Source organism: Vipera berus (genome assembly GCF_964194415.1).
Source record: "Vipera berus genome assembly, chromosome: 4".
Classification (NCBI taxonomy): Eukaryota; Metazoa; Chordata; class Lepidosauria; order Squamata; family Viperidae; genus Vipera; species Vipera berus.
In genome coordinates, this window is record NC_138206.1 from 91971985 (window position 1) to 91998654 (window position 26670).

The window sequence follows — 26670 nt, forward strand, 5'->3', positions numbered from 1 at the left end:
CACTTATAAATAAACACTATTGCAATTGTATTAATGTAAATGCACTATGCATGTTGCACAAATCAGACAAGGAAAGTTCTAAAACTCCTGAAATGTATTTAGAGGAACATGACCAGTACATTGATGTATATTTGTTGACACCTACTTGAATGTAGTAAAAGAATCCAGGTTTTAATGCCAATTAGTGATGCAGGCCCTAAAAACCTAGAAGTTCTTAAATTATCATAACATGATGGTTTTATTACTATTCTGTGGGGTAGATTCAGAATTATTTGTAGAGTTGAAACACACTCTGCTTTGTAATTAAATCTGCATTCATTTTATTTAACCAGAAAAAAACAAAAAAGTATGCTATAAACATACAAACATACAGTATGTTTAATTGCATACAATATGTATTTAATCGTCTGAGCCCAGCTAGATGGCGGTGGCAATATTGAAAAGGTGAAGTTAATATTTAAATAAGAAACCCTCTGAAAATTCCAGGGCTATAAGTTAAAATTCTATACTGTTATCAAGAAAACTACATAGATGTACTATACCTGTGAAGTTATCACGAGTTTAGGTTTTTAAAAAAATCATATTTCACACAAGTAAAGCATTGGATTGCATTGCCAGTTGCACAGAAAATGGCACATTTCTGAATCCCATAGCTCTGACAGTATAATTCAGAATATTTTTAAAGAAAAGCCACTAGAAAATCTGAAAAAATATTACAGAGCATCAAAATTGTTTTATTAATGAGCTATTGCTTAATTAATAGAATACCAAGAGTACAATTTACACAAGAGATTTCTGTTATTAACGCACTTTAACCACAGCCTTAAATAACTGTCCATCCATGCATCCATCCCATCCATCCTGTTCTAGTTTTCATTAACACTGTGACATTTGTTTTAGAAAAGAAGGTTCTGGCTATGACATACATAATATTCAGCCTTAAGTAGTGCTCTTGTAAGTTAATAATCATTAATGTAAATGAAATTTAGTTTTCAAAGAGGCTTAGGATGGCCAGCCTAATTAGCTTGCTAATAAGTTCATACTTAATACCTGGTGTGAACATTATTCACCTATGAGACATATCTAATATTTATAACTATACTAATTTCCCAGTAATTACATCAAGAACTCAAGCATGTAATGTCCATTGTCTGAACTGTGAATGTAAGAATTGAAATTAAGCCTTTTCTATTGGATTTTCTCCTTGACGATCTTCACTCAGTTCTTTGTCTTGGTGAATTACTTCTACTTCTTGTTCTTGCTTATCTGTCAGATGTTCAACTTTCAATTTGTTATCTTTCAGTCTTTTTTTATACGTTTTCTTATGTTGTCCCTGTGTGATGATAAATGATAAACGATTGTAGTTAAATGTAGCTTCATTTTCTTAAGACAGAAAGATGGATTTTCAACTATCTTTGCAAATTTTGCAAGTTAAGTACTCAGATATTTTATCTCAGTTAACTTTAATATTTTAATACAAATTTATTACTATAACAAATTCTATTACTATTGTTCTGTACCAGCCTGCTACCGGCCCTGCAGAAAAGGCAGGGACAACCCCTTTTACAAGAAGGCAAGAGGCTGGAATTACGCCTGCCAAATTTATTGCTACAAAAACAAATAGAACAAGACACGAACCAAGAAACAGAAGCTTTTCAAGCGGTTGCCTTCAGCAAACCAGCCCTCCCACGCATACCCCCTTAAATACAGTTCAGGGCGTGGCTTCTCTCTGCCTCCTTCCGAGGAGCCCCATTGCCTTCCTCTGTTTACTCCTGATTGACTGCCTCCTGCGTCGGGCGTCCTTGAACAGGGCCAGCTGTGGGTCATCTTCATCCACGCTGTCAGGCTCACACAGCTGGGTCTGCGTCGTGACCAGATGAGAGGGGCCTGGCTGGGGGCTCTCATCAAGCTGTCCAATCCCCTCAGCAAGCTCTTCAACACCCCCTTCCTCCTCCTCCTCTGAGTCGTTTGACCCAACTGCCGAACCCACAGGCTGACCCTGAATCACAACACTATCCCGCACCGCAGGGCCCTTCCCCCGGGTCTGCCGATCCGGATGCGGTCGGGATGGAAATTGTTCATGAAAAGCGGTCACCAACGCAGGGGCATGAACGGCGGTCGCATCTTCCCAGGTGAAGTCCTCTGGTCCGTAACCTTTCCATTCAATCAGGTACTGGAAACAACCTTTCAGCCAATGGGAATCCCTGATGCTGGCGACCTCGTACTCGGGGGTGCTGCCTCCATCACGAGGTCCTGATGGGGGAGGTTCCGCTCGGCGGAGTGGACAGGCCGGTTGCTCGGGGACCAACAGAGACCGATGAAAGACTGGGTGCACGTGCAGGGAACGTGGCAGAGTTAAGCGATAGGCGACTGGATTGATGACAGCCTCGACTGGGAACGGTCCTAAATATCGGTGATCTAACTTTCTCACTGGCCGTGTTGACGGTAGGTTCCTGGTAGACAACCAGACCCGATCTCCCACCGATAGTGGAGGCGTATCCTGTCTTGACCGATCAGCAAACCTTTTGTAATCGGCCTTGGCCTTCTCTAACTGACGTCGCACCAATCGATGGATCGCCTGTAACTCTGCCATGAAGTCGTTCGCTGCCGGCTCCGGTGAGTCCACGGGAGAAAGGGGGAAAAACCGGGGGTGATATCCCACATTGGCCAAGAACGGTGTCATCTGTGTGGAGGTGTGCTGCGAATTGTTAAATGCAAACTCAGCTATGGCCAGATAGTCCACCCAATTGTTTTGCTGCAGATTAACGTAGCAGCGCAGATATTGTTCCAGGATACCGATGACCTTCTCGGTTCCCCCGTCAGTTTGAGGAGGATGCACGGACGAGAGGCAAATCTTGATATCCAACGCATGCATCAACTCCTGCCAGAAGCAGGCTGTAAACTGGGCCCCCCTATCAGAGACGACTCTATCAGGGAGGCCGTGCAGCTGAAACACCTGCTGAATGAACATACGACTAGTGGCGCGGGCTGACGGTAAGCCGCAACAGGGGATGAAGTGCGCCATCTTGGTCAGCATGTCCACCACCACATACACTGTCGTAAAACCAGAGGATGGGGGTAAATCCATCAGAAAGTCCATGGACACAGCCCCCCAGGGTCTTTTGGGTGTCGGCAAGGGCTGCAGTAATCCAGGCGGGGCCCCTGTCGCTGACTTGGCCTGCCTGCATGGGATGCAGGAAGTGACATAGGACTGGACATCGTGTCGGACTCGGGGCCACCAGAAGGTACAGGAGACCAGTTTCAGGGTCTTGAACAGGCCAAAATGCCCCGCCGGTTATCGTGACACTGGCTGAGGATGAGTCCCCTGAGTGGCCCTCCCGGAACGTAGAGCCGGTCACGATAATACAAGAGTCCATCCGTGACCGTCCAAGGAGAATCTGGCCCCACCTCCTCCTTCCGCTGAGCCACCCACACCTCCTGCTGCTGTGCCTCCCGGATCCGAGCCCGTATATCAACCGGCTCCCGCACCTCAGCAAAAGACTCGACGGGGATCACTGTCCTGGGCAGAAGTTTGTCTTCCACTCAGGAATATTCGGGCTTCCTGGACAGAGCATCCGCTCTTTGATTGTGCCTGCTAGGTATGTACCGAACTCGGAAGTTGAACCTCACAAAGAAAAGAGACCACCGGATCTGGCGTTGGTTCAAATTCCGAGCGGTCTGCAGGCTTTCCAAATTCTTATGGTCCATCTGGACCTCGATTTGATGCCGCGCTCCCTCCAGATGATGCCTCCAGGCCTCGAATGCCACTTTGATGGCCAGCAGCTCCTTCTCCCAGATTGTATAATTGCGCTCCGAAGGGTTCAGTTTTCTTGAATGGTACGCGCAAGGGAAGAGGGTACCGCTGGGCGTCGTTGCCTGGAGTAACACCGCCCCAATGGCAATGTCGGAGGCGTCCGCCTCCACGACAAATGGCCGTTGCGGGTCAGGATGCTTCAAGATGGGCTCCTTCATGAAGGCTTCCTTCAAAGTCTGGAAAGCCCGTTGTTCTGGAGCGTTCCACTGGAACCGAGTTTTCTTCTGCAGGAGCTGGGTGAGGGGGGCTGTCAAGGCAGCAAACCCAGGGATGAAAGTTCGGTAATAGTTGGCGAACCCAAGAAGTCGCTGAACATCCTTCACGCGACGCGGGGGTTGCCAACTCTGCAAAGACTCAACCTTACTCGGCTCCATGGCGATGCCCTCAGGAGAAATGCGGTGACCCAGGAAATCGATGGTCACCCGGTAGAACTGGCACTTCTCCAACTTGGCAAACAGCCGATGTTCTCGGAGTCGCTGCAGGACCTGATGGAGATGCTGATGGTGCACCTCACGCGATGGGGAGTAGATCAGGATGTCATCCAAGTAGATCACGACAAACTGATCCAACAAATCCCGTTCATGAAATGCTGAAACGCAGCGGGGGCGTTGGTCAGGCCAAACGGCATCACCGTGTACTCAAAATGTCCATAGCGAGTACCAAACGCCGTCTTCCACTCATCACCTGGCCGAACCCTGACGAGGTTGTAAGCTCCACGCAGGTCCAGTTTCGTGAAGATCTTAGCCTCCCAGAGTCAGTCCAAGAGCTCGGGGATGAGGGGCAGTGGGTAACGATTGCGCACCGTGATGGCGTTGAGTTTCCTTTAATCGCAGCAAAGCCGCAATTCGCCCGACTTCTTTTTGACGAAGAGCACGGGTGCAGACACTGGCGAGGACGAGGGCCGGATGAAACCGCGAGCCAAATTCTTCTCCAGAAAGTCCCGCAATGCAGCCAACTCGGGGTCCGACATGGAGTACAAACGCCCCACTGGGAGAGGCGCATCAGGGACTAAATCAATGGGGCAGTCATAGAGCCTGTGCGGGGGTAATTGATCCGCCTCTGCCTCGCTGAACACATCAGCAAAGTCGGACAGTTCAGGAGGCAAGGAAACCCCTGGGGAACCCTCCACCTGGCCGGCACAGATATGGCGGGAGTGGTCCACGCACTGCAAGCTTGGGAAGGTGATCAAGTTCTGTGATCAATAGATCTGTGGGTCATGCGCCCGGAGCCACGCCAGTCCCAAGACCACGGGGAAATGCAGATCTGAGGTGATATAGAACTGGATGGCCTCCACATGGGAACTGATGGCCATACATAATGGTTGCATGGCGGCCGTAATTGGCCCAGACAGGAGCACTCGACCATCGATAGTCTCCACTAACATGGGCGGATCCACCGGGCATTGGGGAACAGCCCATTTGGCCACAAATGCTGAGTCCATAAAATTTGTAGTGGCCCCAGAGTCAATTAAGGCATGGACTGGAATCCCCTCTGGCTTGCCAGGAAGGATCAGACGTGCCTCCAATATCAGATGCCGTGGAGGTCTACAGGCAGCATCGAAAAGACGTCGCTCAGTGTTGTTGTGGGACGCCCGATCTATCACACCGTCTAGATCGGGCTCGGGGCGTTTCCCAAGAGAAGAGTAGGGGACTTTCTCGGGGCAGACTTGGTCACTGATGCCCGCTGTCGCTTCTTTGGGCAAAAAGCAGCCAAATGTCCAGGGTCCCCGCAGTAAAAACACAACCCCTCCGATCGTCGTCTGTTCATTTCAGTCACCGATAGACGAGACCTGGCGGCACCCAGCTCCATTGGCTCCTCCCTTTGAACTGGGGGCTCATGCACAACAGGGTCTGTGGGGTGGCACGGCGACTCGTTCGCTGCTGCAACCGAGCATCGATCTGCAGGCAGACATGGATCAGCCCATTCAGGTCTGAGGGAATATCCACACGGGCCAGCTCATCCAACATCTCCTCCGACAATCCATCCTGGAAGGCATCCACGAGCGCAGCCTCATTCCAGGCGGAATCCTGGCTAAGCAGCCGAAAATCGCTGATATAGCCCTGTAGGGGGCGTTGACCCTGCCTCAGAGCTTTCAGGAATCGAGTAGCAGTCTGCATCTTTATAGGGTCCTCATACATCAGATGCATATGATCACAAAACCCCACAAAGTTGTCCAACAATGGACTAGGTTGAGCCAGCAGAGGCGTGCCCCAACGAGCTGCATCACCCGAAAGAAGGCTTAACACAAACCCCACCTTATCCCGGTCAGTGGCGAAATCAGCTGCTCTCACGCTGATAAAGAGCTGGCATTGTCCCAGGAAAGCAGGAAACAGTTCTGGATTGCCAGTAAATTTATCCGGCATTGCAACTTGGCATTTTCTCCTGGGTGGGGGTGATGGTGGGGGTGCAGCATGGACCTGAGCTTGCAGTTGAGCCACCTGAGCTGCCAGCAAAGTGAGTTGCTGGGTGAGCTGGGCATTCTCAGCACGTAGCTGCTCCATAATATTAGTAAGGGGTGGGAGGCTGAAGGCAAACTGTTCTGTACCAGCCTGCTACCGGCCCTGCAGAAAAGACAGGGACAACCCCTTTTACAAGAAGGCAAGAGGCTGGAATTACGCCTGCCAAATTTATTGCTACAAAAACAAATAGAACAAGACACGAACCAAGAAACAGGAGCTTTTCAAGCGGTTGCCTTCAGCAAACCAGCCCTCCCACACATTCCCCCTTAAATACAGTTCAGGGCGTGGCTTCTCTCTGCCTCCTTCCGAGGAGCCCCATTGCCTTCCTCTGTTTACTCCTGATTGACTGCCTCCTGCGTTGGGCATCCTTGAACAGGGCCAACTGTGGGTCATCTTCATCCACGCTGTCAGGCTCACACAGCTGGGTCTGCGTCGTGACCAGATGAGAGGGGCCTGGCTGGGGGCTCTCATCAAGCTGTTCAATCCTGTCAGCAAGCTCTTCAACACCCCCTCCTCCTCCTCTGAGTCGTCCGACCCAACTGCCGAACCCACAGGCTGACCCTGAATCACAACAACTATAACAGTTGCAAGATTTGACAATATTGGTCCTTTTCTGGTTGCTCAGACTTGTTGAGACCTTGTCCCAATGCTCTTTAATTTATTTTAATTGAATTACAATTCAACTGAATGTATTGGTATTCTCAGGTATGGGAATTACTTACATTATTATCTCTCCTTTCTTGCAAAAGTTTCAGTCCCTTGACTCATGGAATGTGTGCTTTAGAAATGTTTTGAGATTTTGGATTAATGTGAAGCAGAGAAAGCATTGCAACTTCAAATTTATTCCTTCAAGCTATTTGTTGCATGAAGATAAAAGACTTAAAATCCTTTTGAAGGAAAATGCCTTTCCATGTTTCCAACATCTAAGAATTGCTTCTGTTGATCGTTAAAGCAGACCAGGATTTTAGGTATTACTTGGGTACATAAAATCTGACCTTAGAAGGATGGGAAAAGCAAGTGGATTGCATAATTTCAGTGCTAGTGGTATGTTATTTTGGACAGAAAGAAAAAAAGGCAATATTTTATTAAAAATATTAATTGATTTTTCTATTTGAAAACTGGGGTCCTATACTCTTAAGCACACTAAAACGTATGCATGTGCAGGTGTCTATGTACGGAGCTTTACATGACCAGTTAGTGGATTCATTCCAGACCTTGACACCATGCCTATCAGTTTGAACTGATTTGAAATGTTTCCTTAATGAGAGGCTCAAAAGGATCAATAATTACCTATGAATTACCAAAAATAATATTGTGAAGTAACAGTTATTTTCATATGCATACTGTACAAAATATGGCCAATACTGAAAGGATTGTTTGTTCATTGGTCCCATGTAACCAAAATGCCTTCCCTTTTTTCTCATTTGGTACTTTACTTCTTTTCTCCTATGGTGTTCTTTCTCATGCTTTAGAAAGCACCCACCCCATTCTCTTCTCTAGCAGGAATGTCTGCCTCATTTTCATTTCATTCCACACAAAGTTTCTACTCTGCCAGCATTTAGTGAGTTAGAAAACATAAAATTATCCTTTACAGATTGTAGAAAGGAGAAGACAGAAAAGATGTGCATGTTGTGATTCAGGGTCAGCCTGTGGGTTCGGCAGTTGGGTCGGACGATTCAGAGGAGGAGGAGGGGGGGTGTTGGAGAGGTTGCTGAGGGTGTTGGAGAGCTTGCTGATGAGAGCCCTCAGCCAGGCCCCTCCCATCTGGTTACGACACAGACCCAGCTGTGTGAGCCTGACAGCGTGGATGAAGATGACCCACAGCTGGCCCTGTTCAAGGACGCCCAACGCAGGAGGCAGTCAATCAGGAGTAAACAGAGGAAGACAATGGGGCACCTCGGAAGGAGGGAGAGAGAAGCCACGCCCTGAACTGTTTAAAAGGGGAATGCGTGGGAGGGCTGGTTTGCTGAAGGCAACCGTTTGAATAGCTCCTGTTTCATGGTTCGTGTCTTGTTTTGCTCTGTTTTATGTTAATAAATTTGGCAGGCTTAGTTCCAGCCTCTTGCCGTTTGTAAAGGGGTTGTCCCTGCCCTTTCTGCAGGGCTGGTAGTAGGCTGGTACAGAACAGTGCAGCCTAAAATCCTAAGACCAAGCAGATAGAAAAACCGTTTGGCAGTTGAAGGGCAAAGGAGGGCACAGAAAGGCCTGACTCTAGCCTGAAAGGGCAAATTCAAGAAGAACATGCATGTTGCCTTGATCTTTGAAAGAAGATCCAAACTTAAAAAATAAGAAATCTACAAATGAGACAAATTTGTGCCTATGTATTATATGTATGTGTCTGTGTGTATATATGAAACTAAGCATCTGATAGGTAACTTCCATTTTTATTATTATTAAAATAAAAGGAGAGGTAGTTGAAATATACATATTCACAATTGGTCTATCAATGCTGCAGGCAGGAAAAATTAATCTGAGTACTTCTTAGATCCCACAGCACAGAGAAGATCCGTTTCTTCCTCCAGCTCCAAAAATCCCGTCATTCAGAGATTAAGGGCTTCCCCATGAAATCCATTCCAGTGTAATCCCTGGTTATATGCTTTGTACATTGAATTCTCTTAATTGAATTTTTCACGATACCATTGCACTGATATTTAATAGTAATTATATAGACTAAATTCATTTCATTTAGCAGCTTTCTATATCCCACTTATTCATACTTTAATATATGTTTCATAAAACTTTCTAAATCCATCTCTTATAAACAAAGTGAGTTGCCATTACAGTCCACTAACTACCTGAACTAAGCATGGATTTAGCAAATGTTATTCAATTTGTTAATGGCAGATACTGAAAAATAAGTAAGTAAGTAAGTAAATATATATATATATTTCATTAGCACAAGTTTTCCTGCCCTAAATACTGCAAGAGGTACAGCTTAGCAACAGAAGACTTAGAGATACAGACCAACAGAACTGTGCAGTATGTATATAATTAACAGCAGTAATTACCTTTTTAACGTGCAACTCGCACAAGCTTTGAGGATATCTTGTAATACTGCTTATGTAGTTTTTATTTTTTCGCCAATCTTCACTCCATTTCTGCATACTGTAGCAAGATTTACACTTTGCAATTCTTTCCAGAATGGCACAATTTTCTTGGTTTATTCTGAAAAATTCTTGCTCTTGTTTTTCTCTGTTTAAACTAAAAGTGGGAGGGGAGCTCTGGGCAATAAATTAATCATTCAAGCATTAAAAGTGAAAGGCATTCTGTCCTATCTTCAAAATGCTAAATAAATATCATTTCTTCTTACTGCTCTGTACTAAGCACCTTCACTTAATTGTCAAGAACTTAAACTGAAATCATGGCTGTCTTCTATTACTGTTATATTGCTGTAGCTCACGCTACTTCTTATCTTCCATTATAACTAATTGAAGTTCTAATGTAAAGCATCTAAAATACTGCAAATTGGCAAGAGCTGAAAAACCACCACCCCCCCCCCCAAAAAAAAAATTAAAGCTTTTTCTTGGGCTATTGAACTGAACTACTCATCAGGAACCTTCCCAGTTTTTAATATAATGAATTTTAACCGATCTAGTTAAGTATATAGCATGAAAGTATCCCCTTAATTAGGCTGGTAATTATCACCTAAATAGTTCTTATTTTTATTACTTATATATACTTTTTCAAAAAATTAATGAAGTGTGCAGAGTTACAAGATTAAAATGCGTATACATGCATACAGTACATAAAGGTAAAGATTTCCCATGTCCGGTCATATCTGACTGTAGGAGTGGTGCTCATCTCTGTTTCGTGGCCTTCTTATGGCCATATGGCCAGCATGACTATGTGCTGAGGCACAAGGAGTGCTGTTATCTTCCCACTGAAGTGATACCTACTCGCATTTGCATGCTTTTGAAATGCTAAGTGGGCAGGAGCTGGGGCAAGTAACAGGAGCTCATCCTGCCATACAGCACTCAGGTCTCAAACCTGGGCTGTTCTAGCTGACAAGCTCAGCAGCTTTAACCACTGAGCCATTGTGCTCCTATACAGTACATAGCAATCAGCTTTAAGATTAGAATGTCTTTCTTGATTTTTTCCCTGGTTTAGCTCGCTAATATTCCTAATCTATAAGTATAGTACTGTTACACTAGCAGTAGTATTTCAATAGCATAGGGGTTATAATACAGTACTCAGAAAGTTACCAGTTTAAAACTTAGGCTTTTTTCCCTGAACTATCCTTTCTTTTTCCTGGGCTTTTTTATTAATCCACAGGTGCACCAGTGAAATGCTGAAGCTTTCTCTTTTTTTTCCCCTGGCACCAAATAAGTGGAGTAATAAGTCCTCTGCTGTGAAGCAGAAGCAACCACTTGTGAAAAGCTTAAGTCAGCAACTTTATTGACTTCTACATATATTACAAGAATCTCCCCAGATTCTTTGCCTTCCTCAGGAACAAGCAGATAAGGTTTCATGGATCTAGGGGAGGTGGGGAGGAGAGCAGGCTTATGCCTCTTGTAGCTGCACAAGGACTCAAGGCAAATTCCTTGCTTGACCTCTCCTACCAGCCAGGCTGGCAGTTTCCTAACATCTGCAATGCTTATTCATTTAAGCTACTTGGAAGCTGGGATGAAACCCTTCTTCAACAAAAATGATGAAATGATGCAAGTTGTAGCTCAGGCAAATAAAATATTGTTTTTTTAAAGGTACTGCTGGGCTTCAAACCAATAGTCCTCTACATCTCAAGTAAATGATATAACCACTAACACATTTTTTACACTGTTATAACAATTGCTGCAGCAGAAATTAGAAGTCAAATCTGGGAAAATGTAAGATGTTTCTTTTAGAGCTGATTGCTGTTTTATCTCTTAACTTTGTAAGCTGTATAACATTTTTCAGAAAGTATACATTTCCTGTAACCATGGACCACGGGGAGGACAGAGCCGGAAGGGAGAAGGGCTTAGGTCAGGGGTAGGCAACCTCGGCTCTTTTATGACTCATGGACTTCAACTCCCAGAATTCCTGAGCCAGCTGGCTCAGGAATTCTGGAAGTTGAAGTCCATGAGTCATAAAAGAGCCGAGGTTGCCTACCCCTGGCTTAGGTAGAATAATATACAGGTATTGCAACTAGATAATTGTTCATCATTTTTACTCCAAACATTACCTTTTGCTTTTATATTCATTTTTATTATCTACTCTTCCTTCAGTCTTCATGATGTAAGATATCTTCTTTAATAACAAATGGTTATCTCGTTCTATTGTAGACAAACGGTCCTTATCAAGCTTTAGGCATTAAAAAAGAATATTTTTAATAGATCATGTTCTTATTTCCAATTAATATTTTTCTGTCCCCTTCCCCATTAATGCTACCTATAGCACATAAATACAGGGGGTTGTTCTTTCTGGAAAAAAAACCACTTTATATTGGGCTTTGGTAACACAGAAAATTCTCAAGAATGTGGCCAACAATAAGCTTTGGGAGAGTAAAGCTTTTTATAGTAATAACTTGCTGTTCTGCTGCTATTATATTTTAAAGCTTTATAACCAGTGGCCAAGTGACCACATTTTATGGAACTAAATTCCACAGATCAGTTTTAGATTGTGCCAAGAAAGCATTTTTTTTTAATTTTCTTTGCATTTACTACCAATAATTTTGGACAAAAGTTACAAAAGTGTCTGCATAGGGACCTTTCTAGTTTTCAGGAGAATAAAAGTGAGAGATGGAAGAACTTTCAATCTTGCAAGATTGTATTAATGTAACCTTGCATTGAAGATACAGCTAGTACTCCTGGATGTGTTTCTTGTCTGACTGAGATCTTGCAAGGCTGACATCTAAATACAAAAATTAAAAAAAGACACAGAATAAAAAGATATTTTGATTGTAATCCATAAATGTTTTTGTTATAATAGTGTTCCTCATGATTTTTTAAACCCTCTAGTCTCTGTTATTGCTACAGCAAAGTATAAATCGCAACGTACCTTAAGTTTTCTTAATTTCAAATGAAGATGTCCATATGTTGGAGGAGCAGAAGTATCTACCACAGGCTTGGCTCTCAGGATCTACAGCAGGTTTAAAAAATCCTTTTTTGTATTTAATTTTCACTTGGAATGAATGAATCAATAAGGTTCTTACTTTTAGCTTGATGTTTAAATTCTGAAACTTTATACCTGAAGTACTATGGTTCTTACTAGTCAACAATTATTTATCGGCTTTTTCTCTCTCTATTGCAGTTAGAATTCTAACAGTGGTGACAGGATTACAGATATTCCTCGCTTAATGACCACCTGTTCAGTGACCAAAGTTACAATAGCACTGAACAAATGGTATTTAGGACTCACCGTTAAAGTTCTGGCCATTCCAGCACCCTGTGGTCATGTGATAATAATGACCCAGGCATGTATGTGTCAAGTGGGTTGCAGCATCCCACCATCATCACATGGCCAGCTTTCCACAAGCAAAGTCAATGGGGAAGCAGGCATGGAAATTCAGTCCTGTAAGTTGCTCCTGCTCCACGTTTTCTCTTGAGGAGTCTGATTATGTAGTACAAGATGCTGGGGCTCCATAATGTGCATCTGCCTGTAGCTCCATCCCCGTCTTCGCCTATCAGCAACCACCCCTCAACTAGCAGCACTTATGTGGTGCTGCTGCAGCCATTGGTACACCCACATAATAGCCCCCCTTCCCATTCATGCTTCTGCTGTGCCACAGCAGTCACAGTCTCCCACACCTGGCAGCAGTCAGCCTCCACCTGTCCACGCTCACACTGCACCACTGCAGCCATTTATCCACCCACCGCTTGCTTGCAAGTACCCAGAACCCTGCTTTTTTTCCTATTGATTGTGCTTTTTGGAGGCAGACAGGAAGTCACAAGAAGGTCCTTACTTAACAACATGCAATCCTTGTTTGATGATGGCAGTTGCCATTGCTAAACAATAAAGTCACAAAACAGATTGCTTAGGGACAGAAATTCTGGTTCCAATTATAGTTGTTAAGTGAGGACTACTTGCATTGAAACATCGCAAAGACTTTGAACATAATATAGTAATATAATATAACATAGCATACAGTAACACTAACCCTGTACGTATCTTTTTACAATTCTCTGTACTTTACTCCCAGATAAATTACATATTCATTTATTCATACATTTATTCATTATTTCTGCAAAATTTTCCCACAGAAAAATGTTTCAGAATAGTGACATATAACTAACACAGCTCTTTACATTATAGCAGGGCTTTTCAAGTTTTTCACAGATTGTATCACTTTTAGGATATGGCAATATTCAAGTACCACCAGTCGCCTAGCAAGGTGTCAAAAACTTGATGACTAAAAAAACAGTAAAAAAGTGATAAAGTACAGGTAGTCCTTGACTTACAACAGTTCGCTTAGTGACTGTTCAAAGTTACAATGTCACTGAAAAAAGTGACTTATGACCATTTTTCACACTTATGACCATTGCAGCATCCCCAGGATCATGTGATTTACATTCAGACAAGTCACAGTATCCCAGGGTCATGTGACCCCCTTTTGTAACCTTTTGACAAGCAAAGTCAGTGGGGAAGCCAATTTCACTTAACAACAGTTTTGCTAATTTAACAACTGGAGTGATAAAATGAGGCAAAACACATTTAACAAATTTCTCACCCCTCCTCCTTTTATATCTCCTCCTCTCCCCCTTCTATCCTCTCTTCTCTCCCCCCTTTATATCCTCTCTTTCCCCCTTCTTTTATATCCTTTCTCTCCCATCCTTCTTGTACCGTATTTTCCGGCGTATAAGACAACTTTTTAACCCATGAAAACCTTCTCAAAAGTCGGGGGTCGTCTTATACGCCGGGTGTTAGGGTTAGGGGTGGTTTTATTGTCCGATATTACAGGAAAAACCAGAGGCAACACCCCTCCACACATACACACACGCAGGCAACCTCGGCAGCTCATTGATAGGGGGGGAGGAAGAGGGAGAGAATCACAAAATTGCTGTCTGTTGTCGAGCCCTGCGGGCCCGACACTATGCAGGGGGTCTCGTTCCAAAAACAAGCCCTGCTTCACCTACTCACTCCCCCACTGCACACGGCTCACTCCATGACCCAGCGCTCCGACAAACAAGGGAGGAGGTCGCTCGTAATCAGCAAGCCCGACTATCAGCTGCTTCACGATGTTTGCACGCGCCTGCATCACAGGGCTTTGCTGAGGACCCCACAGGCACTCAGGAGGACAGCCCAGTCTGCCTTGCCATACAGGGAGCCTGGGCACTACAAAACATGCTAGCTGTTCTCTTGCCTGCCGACGGACCTGTGCTGGGACTGCATGCTATAGCCTGCGCGCTGGAGGCAAGGGCCGGCTGTTTTCCGTTGGTGTCAGATGGACCGGAGCCGGGGACTGCTGGAGGGCGGCCCTGAGACGTGTGGAGGAGCCCGCTGGAGCCAGATACAGATGGGGGGGGCAGTTGGTTGGAGAGCGATAGGCACACACTGGGAGCATGTTAGCGTTTTCACCTGGGTTGGGGTAGAGGGGGTTTGGAGAAGAGTCACCCAGGATACTAACAGCAGCAAGGTTTACAACGCTGAAGTTGTCAAGAGTCGGAAGCATGTGGAGGTTAAAGAAGCGCAGGCAGGCTCTGTATGCCGGAAGTGTACTTTGTACGTTACTAAGCACATTGATTTGTGCTTTAGATTGTAAGCTGCCCTGAGTCTTCGGAGAAGGGCGGGATATAAATGGGATTTTTTTTTTAAAAAAATTGCATCTTGGAGACAGGGAGAGCTGGGCAGGCAGGGAGGGAGGGAGAGCTGACCCACCCGATCCTAGCAGACTTTGTATGCAGTGGGGTAGTCTTATAGCCCAAACCCTATAATTTAACAGGAAAAGTAGGGGGTCGTCTTATACGCCCAGTCGTCTTATACGCCAGAAAATACGGTATGTCTTCTCTTCTCTCCCCCTTTATATCCTCTCTTCTTCCCCCCCATCTTTTATATCTCTCCTCTCCCCTTTCTTTTTTATCCTCTCTTCTCTCCCCCTTTTATATCATCTTTTCTCCCCCTTTTATATCCTCTCCTCTCTTTCCCCTTTTATATCCTCTCTTCTCTCCTCCCCCTTTTTCTCTTTGGTGCAACTCCAGCTGACTGCTCTCCTCAAGGCTGCGTGTCTCCGTCTCTCTTTTGCCATCCCTCTCTCTTTCCCCCCATTCTTTTTTTATCTTCCTCTCCTGCCAAAACCTGCTCCTTTTATAGCCTCTCCTCTCTCTCTGCCCCCTCTTCTTTTCCTCTTCCAGATGCGCTTGAAGTGCCGATCAGTTGTAGCTGCATGCACTGATCCTGGGCTCTCAGCAGAACCCAGGGAACACCTTACTCAGCTCCAGCTGAATCTCTGCCCAAAGACTGCGTGCAGCTGCCTGCCACCCCTGAGGCCGCTGCTAATCAGCTGTAGCTGCGCACGCCAATCCTGGGCTCTCAGAAGAACGCAGGCAATACCTCACATAGCTTCAAGGCCACCATCGATCAGCAGTAGGTGCGCATGCTGATCATGGGCTCACAGCAGAACCCAGGCAACACCTCACGCAGCTCCAGCTGAATCTCTGCCCGAAGACTGCATGCGGCTGCTTGCAACCCCCGAGGCCACCGCCGATCAGCTGGAGCTGTGCACGCTGATCCTGGGCTCTTAGCAGAACCCAGGCAACAGTTCATGCAACTCCAGCTGATTTTCCCACAAGCCTATGCAGTGCTGCTGCTGCTTCACCTTATCCAGTTTTACACTTTTTTTGCACTTTTTTTTACTGTGCTTTTCAACCCGTTGTACATGTATCACCTGCCAGGTGCTGACATACCACCAGTGGTACGCGTACCACTGGTTGAAAAGCCCTGCGTTATAGCACTAGTATTAACACTTAGACTTATATTCCACTTCACAATGCTTTACAACCCTCTCTAAGTGGTTTACAGAGTCAGCATGTTGCCCCCAACAATCTGGGTCGTCATTTTATAATCTCAGAAGGGGGAAGGCTGAATCAACCTTGAGCTAGTGAGAATCGAACAGCTGGCAGTTGGAAGAATTAGCCTTCAATACTGCATTCTAACCACTGTGCCACCACAAACAATGTTTACATGTTTAGTAACTCTTAATTTACTCCTAGGATTGCAACCTTAATGAGTTTGAATTGAGGTGTTCGCTGCATCTAGATACATGAAATTTCTCCATCATCATCATCATCATCATCATCATCATCATCATCATCATCATCATCATCGCATTTCTAGCCTACTCTATTTCCCAGTCTTTTCTATTTATAATGGTCACTCTTTATTACATGCCCCCATCTAGCACCTACAGTATTTATCCCTCTTAGTTCCTTTGTGTCCTCTATAACCATTTTCTACCTTGTAGCTCATTATGGACATAAAGCAAGTTTTTACATTTGCTCTTCCAAAACATTATATTTATAGGATGCCTATTTACCATTTGCCTTAAAAGGTTTAAGGTCTAAATAAGAACAGAATAATACTAAAGTAGAACTGTAATCAGTCTTAAGAAACAAATAGTTAAATGTTGTAGAATCAAGATGAATTACAGTGTAGTGTCATGAAAAAGCACATTTATCAGAAGATCAACGATCAGAAGATCATTGATTATGAATTTTCTCTAAGCCTGTGGTCCCCAATGTGACACCTGAAATAAGTGATCTCCAGTGCTTATTTGTAAATGTGCTCACTTGCCAGGAAAAAAGACTGTACAGTACTTCCGTAAATGTTAAATTTTCTATAAGCCACCTATTCCAATGGTATGATTACTAGTACTTGTAAGCTTCAAAAATAAAGGAAATCAATATCAATGGATTATTTTTCATCTTAAGAAAGATGGAAAATCAAGGACATCTTTGAATTGAAATTCAAGGATACATTTCCTATTATGTTAATTTTAAACATCAAATTACATTGGCACTTTAGAAATGTTTATACTAATTGTAATAATGCTACTAATGTAAAATCTATAGTAAAATTCTGTATCTTTTCAGCACTGATGATTTTTTGCATTAGACTATTTGTAAAAGGATAGTGATGTGACATACGGTATGTATTTTCCCCCATTATGGACATGTAATGCTGTATTTCTTGGAGGGTATCATGGCAGAAAAAGTCCATTAATAAATACCATTGATAATCACTTTAATGCTATTTCATCATGGAAATTAATAACTATGTCCAAAAAACTAATATAACAAGTACCCATAACTTTGGGAAATATAACATTTTTACTTTGGGTAAAAAAAAAGTTGGAAGGGGTTTTATGCCTAAATTCTGAGTACTGAAATTGTATTTGATTTAAAATGTGAAGTAGGAACAGCATACAGTGAATACCTATAAATAGGAAGGTCAGAGATGGCTAACAGATCTATCCTTGGTAGACCACAAAGGTATTTCCTTCTAACAAGTTTGTCTTTGTGCATAGGGCTTTATTTATCAGAAAGTTATGATTACCTTTTTCTTATGCTCTTCATAAGTAGCTTTGTCCCACTTCTGCTGAAGGTATTTATTGCCACATGGCAGAATTGGCTGGTAGGCACGATGCATCTTAAAACAACCTAAAATATATCTAAATCTGGAGTCCTTCAAGAAGTATGAGTCATCAGCTGGAACCTTCTTGAGCAAAGCTCTAACAACAGTGGTGTGTTTGCAGCAGGTCATGTGAGAGTTGTCATGGCATCAGTGTAGCAAAAATTGAATAGGTGGTGGTAGCATTTTAAACATTAACTGGGGGAAATGACAGATAAGTGCAAAGATTCCAAACAATCTCTTAGATTATGTTGATCAGTGGAATGATTATATTTCTGCGATCTTGCTTAGCAGTCCAAAATTAAGGAACAGGAGCAAATCAGATAATACATTTGGTAACACTGTAGACAAATATGGGTTTGCACAAATAAAACTCTTTAACTTCTTAGTCTTTATCATATAATCAGATACAAATGTATATAATTATATGTTTCTATTAACACATCTGTATAGTAATGTAAGTGAGAGCTAGGTTGATGTAGTGGTTAAGGCTAGAAACATCAGGCTAGAAACCGGGAAACTATGAGTTTTAGTCCCACCTTAGGCACAAAACCAGCTAGATGACCTTGGACCATTTTGTTTTCCCAGAAAGCAGGAAATGGCAAACCAATTCTGAAAAACCTTGACAACAAAACTGCAGGGACTTGTCCAGGCAGTCACCAAGAATCAGACATGATTGTACAGAAGGAAAACAAATAGTAATGTAAACTATGTAATGGTATAGCACTGTAAAGGGGTTGTTTATTTTCTAAAACAATTTATATCAGATTTCTTCATGTTCTGCGTGAAAATGGTCTCAGTCCGGAACTATTGATGTTAGAACCAGAAACGTTTGTCTTTACTGTACATTTACCTTTAAATCACCTCTTATTTATATTAGAGTCCAGAGAGCTTGAAGCTGTTGAGTATTAATCCAGCTTATTTCAAATAATTATGAAAACTAAGTACCCAGAAGAAACACATTAGTTTTCTGTTACAATATATATGCAATTCTTGCCATAATAATATCTGGAAACTACTCACCTAAGTGCATACATTAATATATCTTTGAAAATGTAAACCAGATTGTTTAGTCTTGCAGCTGCTGCTGGTCTTTACCATTTCAGAAAGAAAAAAAGCTTCATGCTTAAAGCTAAAAAACGATAACTTGTTCACTGAAAAATAGCCAGTTCATTTTCCTGATATACTAAAAACAACTACATATATTTGAGTAAGTTGGGATTACTGTAACTGAAATGGTAATTGAAATCCCTATGCCAGTGATGGCAAACCTTTTAGAAACCGAGTGCCCAAACTGCAACCCCAAATCCACTTATTTATTGCAAAGTGCCAACACAGCAATTTAATCTGAATACTGAGTTTTTAGTTTAAAAAAAAAACCTCATACGTTAACATCTTTTGTCTTAAAAGAAAAACACAATAACAAAGCTTTCAATGATACAACTTTTTACTGAAAGTTAAAAGTTTGCATTTGCCATGCTTTTGAACAATACATGTGATTTTTGCTGTTGTATGCTTGCTGATAATTTGTCTAACCTTGGCGTATACTTTGTAAGTTTGAGAGCAACACATGCAGCACTCAGGTCTTCTGTTAGTCTGTTTCTGGTGTCAGATTTGATATAACTCAAAGCTGAAAACAGTGCGCTCACTCTGGAGACTTGATTTGGCTAGGAAGGGGCTTGAGAAATGGCTATTTCCTATGAAAACTTAGCCAAAGAGTGAGGCGTGCGTGCCCACAGAGAGGGCTCCAAGTGCCCCCTCTGGCACGCATGCCATAGGTTGGCCACCACTGTCCTATGCCCTCAAGTAAAACCTAATTGGGCATTTTTCAGAAAACATATCTGTCAGTATTGGGACAGGCAAGTATCTGATATTTAAATATATTGAATATTATTAATTCCTCTTTCTAAGAAGTTGTATATAATTTTCTTGTTACTCTTGCTTTATCTGCAGCAGCTCTTTGAGGTATTTTAGGCTAAGAGCAGGAGACTTCACATTAGGGCTTGTGGTAAATCATACAGTAACTTCCCATAGTCTTAACCATTTACTCAGTACCCGACTACTGAGAAAGTTCTTTGACATGACTCAGGTAAGTTAAAATATTGCAGATCAGAAAGAAGCAATAACAGTGGTTGCTTTGTGTAGAACAAAGTTTTCAGAGCCTCTATATATCTGTGCTCTGAATATAAACTGATGGCTTATTCTTCCCACTTTTCTGAATTAATCGATAGTTAGAGGTTTCTTTGAGCATGAGCAAATGCAGTATGTTTACCAAAAAGTCCTCTTTAGCCTGAGAACTAGTGATTCCTATTTTGACAGCTCTACAGAGACACAGAACAGGGTCCCCATGTTGTATTAAGTCATTATGTAGTTTAGCTATGTTGTACATAACAAACCAACCATTGTGGTTTTAAAACAGGGTATAGCTTAAAATGTTCTGTAGACCCAAATGGTTATGAGATTTACATATTAAAATATGAATAATATGTAAAACCTAGCTATAAGTACTAGCATGGATTCATGGTAAAACAGCAGAAGTCTAGCTTGATGTAAATGTTTTTACTATCAGGTTGATGTTATATTTACTATTTCAGGCCTAATCTGACACTTCAGCCATTACCTTAATTATTAAATTCTGAATTTCTAGATTGGGACCAGATTCCTTTTCAGTTTTGCCTCTAGTCAATCATTTTCTTAACTTGCCAAGTTCTGCCTCCTCCTCCTCTTCTCCCCACACACTGCAGGGATATTTCTATTCTGTTTTAGGTCTGGCCTGTAGCACAGGATGGCATTCCTGGCCATCTGTCTTCAGTTTATTTATTGCATCTGTCTGGTGGAATGAGAATGCTTTATAGGAAGAGATTAAATGCCTGTCAAGAATGCTAAGGCTGATGTTTTGTTTTTTCTCTTTGCTCTTTCTCTCGTTTCTCAGAACATTAATGCTGGATTTAATGTGATGAATAGCCAAGAAATATATACAGTACAGTATATTTAGAACAGCATCTTACATTAGAGCTTTCCTATCCTAGGTAATAACATTCCATAGCTGAAAGACCAGATTCAGTGTATTTCTTGAAAAGGATAGTTAACATCCTCAACTCTCTTCCCACCCCCTCCTCCTCTCCTCTCCTTGGATTCTTAGCACCTGTAATGTGCAGCTATTAGATTCCCTGAACAAAGGAATGGCCACATAAAAGTGCAGCAGTTCAGAAGCCACAGCTGACTTCTGAGCCTGGTAGTATTCTTTTAACAGAGCCACCCTTTCATTCCTGTTCAAGTTCTGATATGTAAAATAACCATTAATTTCTTGCATGTTCACTCCCATTTGTGTATTTACATGTAATGTGGAAGTGCACATATTTATATGTTGCACCATCCTTATTTTTACTAGAGTAGAATTTTGATTAATTTACTGACTTTCAATTTCTCTCCTAATCTTTCAACTTGGAGTAGGGAGAAGGAACAAAATACTCACCTTTCTGTCTTCACCCTTCTCTAGGTAGCCTTCAGAAATCCCATACTGGCAAGCTGTAGACAGGATCTGAACCACACTTTCTGACTTCTGATTGTAAATGTTTGTAATTGTGTAAGAAAAAAGTCTGGGGTTTCTTCATGGGTGGGTTTGCACATTACCTCAGTCCATAATGTGGTACACCTGTTTGTGCTTCACTTATATGAATCTAATCAATCTTGATTTATTAAACAAGTCATGGCTTAATATTAGCCATCACAGATCTTTTTAAAGCCAGAGGCTTGGATCATAGCCACCAGGTGTATGAAGAGATGGAACTGCTGAGTTTTCTTCCTATTCATATGAAAAGCAAAAGCAAATCCTCCAAAAAGTGGTTTTGATTTTATGGTTGTTTATTTACAGATTATTTTATTTACAATATTGAGCAAAGACCTTCAATGCTTTTCACAGGTGTATATTGAATTTCAAGACAATTATTTCACTGTTGGTATAAAACAAAATTGCAATGTGTTTTCTGACAACCAGTATATGTACGTGTGAAAATCAAGGTGGCCTGGATAGAAGCTGAATAGGAGCAGTACTAAGATCAGTCTTGATTGACATCCTGATAGTTGGAATGGTGCTTGATAAATAACCTTGAGGGCTGAATAAGGCTTTTAGAGCGTACCTCATAGAGGGGCCAAAATGAGAGGTTAATAAACACTGACTGATCAAAACTTTCATTTTCTTCCATTTTTTTTCACATGTGGCTTAAGAAATACAGGTCAGGGTAGACTTAATTTTATGCTGGAATATTATTGTGTTATTAAGTAAACATTAATGGTACTAGAGTGGATGGGATCTGTTGTCTATTTTGGAGGAAATTTAAGGAGGGGAAGGCTCAATGCATTCATTTTGGCACTTGAATAGGAAAAGTTGGTCCAAATTCAGAAGCCGTTAACTTTTGAAATTGCTTCATTCACTTTAGAAATGTTTGGGGCCTGCAGAGGGAGTCCTGAGTGTTACTGAGTTTATGGTTTTATAAAATGTATGTTGCATTAGCAAATCAGAGTTAACCACAGTTTAGCATATTATGCGAACACAGTCTAACAGGAAATACAGGAAAAGTTGTTCATCTCTTTAGTTTGCTTCTCTTTATCATATACACAGTAGATATTCTAAAATGGCATAAAAAAGAATATTCCAAATAAAAACAGATTTACAGTTTACCAGCAGAGGGAGGAAATGCACTGGCCCTGCAACACAATGGAGATACTAGCGATGTGAGGATCCTCTTGGAAACAATATTGAGAGAAAAAGATGAACGTCCATGCTTTATTTCAATCTCTATTTTTGTACCAAGTGTGTATGGGATTCAATATTGCATGTTGGTTGTTTGATTAAAAAGGTCTAATACCTGGAAATGTAGACTAGTTCAGTTATGTGTGAACTGGTTTTTATTAGCTCTTGCCATTATGTTAAGATAATTACAAAATCTCTTTACTTCCTCTCAAGGGAAACCTCATGTACAGTAGTTCATTGAAAGGAAGTGGTTTCTGCCTGGTAGGAATGAGTCACAGAAGAAAACAGTTCTTTGTGGCACTCTTATTGTTGTCTAATTTAGGCTTTAGAATCCCATATAATTTGAACACCTGAAGTTCTAGATTGTAAATAACAATGAAACAATCTCTTTAGGGTTCCATCTAAATTAGTTAACTTAATCATCTAATTGTTTCTAGGATAGAGAATGGTAAAGAGATAAGACAAACTTTCTTACTTTCCTTATTGAAAATTTATGAGACAAATGCAAAGAGATAAGAGTGTTTGATCTGTTGAAAGGGTCCATACAGAAGTTTCATCTCTTGTTTTTCTTAATTTATTTTAAAAAAAATGATACCCAATCATGCCTTTTTAGAACAAATAGCTTTTCTCTCCTTCCATAATTTATGTCCTGATGCTTTAATGTTTTTTTCTTCCTTTTTACCCCAGAAGTAGAGAGTCCGCTTTTTTTCAGATCAACCAAACGTTGATCTATTGGTTATACATGAATTGACAAACCAACTTGTTGCCCAAGCCTGTTATTGTGGGCTAAGAGACAGTGACTGGTTCAAGGTCACCCAGCTGGCTTTGTGGCTAAGGCAGGACTAGTACTCACAAACTCCTAGTTTCTACTCTGATGCATTAACCACTACTAGACCATACTGGCTGTCCATTACTTAACACTTCTTTTTGATATGAATTCTGCACCTGATTGATCCAGAACAATGAAATAATTTTATTAGAAATCTTTACATTTGAATTTAGTAGCCATCATGTCTTGGCACAAAAAATATTGTAGCTTATATATGGTTTGCATGAGTTCCCAATAAAAGGACTTCATCATTAAAACTAGTATTGAAATATTCCACCATATTTTACAAAGTAGCATTTATAGTCTGTTCTTCAGTCGTATATCTACATGGAAGCTGAATAAATCTCAACGATCACTAAAAGCAACAACAACAAAACCTAGAAAATGGAAGCAGCATGAAAAATGTTATAAATCAGCCAGATAGTTGATTGTAAAATGCTAAACTCTGTTATGTAAGATACTTTAGGTACAGCAAGCAAAGTGCTGTTTCCTGAACTCGTACTCTGGTGTCTTTGGAAGGAAGACAGCATTATTGGTTGTTGGGATATTACTAAATAGCTAGACGGATATGGGAGAAGGCAGTTGCTGCAGTACCTTAGAGGACACACTTAGATTGTCAGACTGGGTGAAAACTCTTACTAAAAAAACATATGGGTGACATTGGGGCTCAAAGAAATTGGGGTGTACCCAGGCAAATTGCCTGACCTCAGGCAATTGCAGAAGAGCCTTCAGATTAGCACATTTCAGCAGTTTACTTTCAGTGCTCCTAAAGAACAAGTATCAGATGATTCCAATACCAAGAGCACACTCTGGTCTATATAGAGAAGATGAGATAGGAACAGCTGGCCTATATTAAACTGCCTTGAGCTTTACAGGAAGCTTTGCTCCATTTATAGAGTTCCCTTTTAATAATCTCTGGGAATGTCACCTTTTGGTTGTTGGGTTAACAAGATGTGATCTCAGGCTCTATTACCAGGTTCTAGACAATGGCCAAGCAAGTATATTAATGGTTGCTTTAAAAATGTTGGCTGCATGATTATGACAGTCTTCAAATTTCTAAGCTTGTATTGTGCTGATCACATTACTGTAGTTTATTTTATTGCTTTAGTTCCAAGTTATTTAGTTATTTTCCCCATTTCTTTGCTTTAATATACAAACAAGATTACAGCTTCTTCTCTCCCCCCCATCCCTGCAACACAAATGTTAAACAACTTATGACTATAATATTTATCCTGGTTAAATGCATACATTATACTAACTTCTTATACAATTATCTGTTGGGTTTGATAGGTGCATGATTTATAAAAAATAACTTGTAACTTTACTTCTTGTGAGAAAGCAGACATGGCTTATCCAATAAATCTTGATTATACAAACCATAATATAACCTGATGTGTAAAACAAAATATTATAATTTGTCCCAGGAGGGCAGCATTTTAGAAAATAATGATATAGTTAAAATAAAAATTGCTGGCACTAATCCTTTTTTTGTGTTATGTACCACCTTAAGCAGGATAGACAATCCATAGCTCATAGCCCTTCTGGATCAGTCATTTTCTGATACATCCTGGAGGTAATCCCAATTTAAAGTTTATTTTATTCATTAAATTTGTTTGCCACTGATGGTGAGATCTCTAGTTGTGGAGAGGACTGAATATAGCTGATAACTGCTGCATATGTTATTAATTTTATTACAAGTTCTTGCTTAATAACTGGCAAACAACTTTGCTGGGTAATTTGGCTTATTTGAATTGAGAAGCTGGAAGAGTTAGAATTCCCAGGACATTGTGTAACAACAACCCTGTATTTTCATCCAGTGTACACTTAGCAGAAGCCAACCAATGTCAGCTTTATGAATCATTCATGTTTTTAAATTGCTCATTGCTTGAATTGCTTTATCTATTGGTATGATTTTAAAAGCTCTATTTTACAGAAAGGAAAATGACCTGGAATTTAAGATAGAAAATATACAGAAAAAGGGGGAAAAATCAGGTTTCCATCACTTTATTTTCTAATGCTAATGCTAATTTAACACAACACACCATTTAAAAGGTAAGTTATTTTGGATAAAATTTTATCTTCCTTATTGGGGTGTGTGGGTGGGTAAACACTGTTTACTAGAATAAGGGCATGCCTTAATATGTTTTATGTAAACAACCCGTGAAATGGTTCCAGTATCTTTGCTTATCTGTAACAAATGTTGGTAGCTATTATAAGAGTTCTGTAAAAATTCAGTTGAGGTATAAGTTTTTAATTATAGCATTTTTCATGGTGAGATCATACTAAAATTTGTAAAGCTAGAGTAAGCAACTCTAGTTTATCAGCAAGTCCTCGTATAAGAATTTTTAGCAGAGGACACCATAAAATAAGTTAGGTGCATCAGGCTAAATTCTAGTGATTTGGTTTTGGTTTAGGATGTTAAATCATGACTTCGAGTTGAGCATGACATTTTCAATATAACAAAAGACTGGTAGATCATCATACAGGCCATATTGAGAATAAATTTTAAAAATAAATCAATTTTTTTAAAGGAAAACTTATCTGTAGCATATCACTTAGACCCCACTGTGGCCCTCTGCCGTAAACTATTTAAACATTTAAAGCAGCTCCAGTTGTTCCAGGTCGTTTCCAAACAAGGCAAACAGCTTGGTTCCCATTTATATCTGGTACCAAGGAGGACCTGAGAGATGCTGGGCTATTCCGCTGTCAACGTGAACTTAAGGGAGGAAGAGAAGTGTGGTCCTTTGTGCGAGAGAAGTCAGCACAAATCTTAGACTGGACAGATAGTTCTAGTGCATTACTTACGCATATGCCTATTTATTTTTTTAAAAAAAAACACAGTACAGTAACCAAGTGGCTCTGAAAGACATTCGTGCACCACCCCGCGGGATAAAGCGCGATTCTAATTCGAATGTTCCCTTAACATAAAAGAGAAGCGTAAACGAGGAAGCGGTTTCAAAGCTGCAGCCGCGACAGATGGCAAGGCAGGCCGCCGGTCAAGGCATTGCCGCCAAAGCCGTTTCCTTCTGCGTCCATCAGAGCCGTTTGCAACTTGCTGGCCCCTTCGGCCGAGCCGCCGCCACCGCCGCGCTCTCCAGCTGTTTGGTTTGTGCGACAAATCTCTCCTTGTTTCTTCTCCTCTCCTCCAATGGGGAGCGGGCTGCCCGGATTTGCCCAATGAGGAGCGCCACCCGGCCTGCCGTCAGCCAATAAGAGGGCGGGGGGGGGGTGGAGACGTCCGTTGCTGGAGATGTTCTCGCACGTCTTCCCCAGCGGG

The 26670-nt window shown here is 41.6% G+C and overlaps 1 protein-coding gene across 1 annotated transcript; it reads right to left on the bottom strand.

Annotated features, from left to right (window-relative positions):
- Nucleotides 1–1177: 1177 nt before the first annotated feature.
- CFAP97D2 (CFAP97 domain containing 2) lies at nt 1178–17829 on the bottom strand (the record flags this gene model as incomplete). Its single annotated transcript, XM_081327774.1, has 5 exons — nt 1178–1333; nt 9282–9474; nt 11432–11550; nt 12247–12327; nt 17737–17829. The coding sequence occupies 5 exons, from the start codon at nt 17827–17829 to the stop codon at nt 1178–1180; spliced, it is 642 nt and encodes a 213-aa protein (XP_081183900.1).
- Between the last annotated feature and the right edge of the window lie 8841 nt (nt 17830–26670).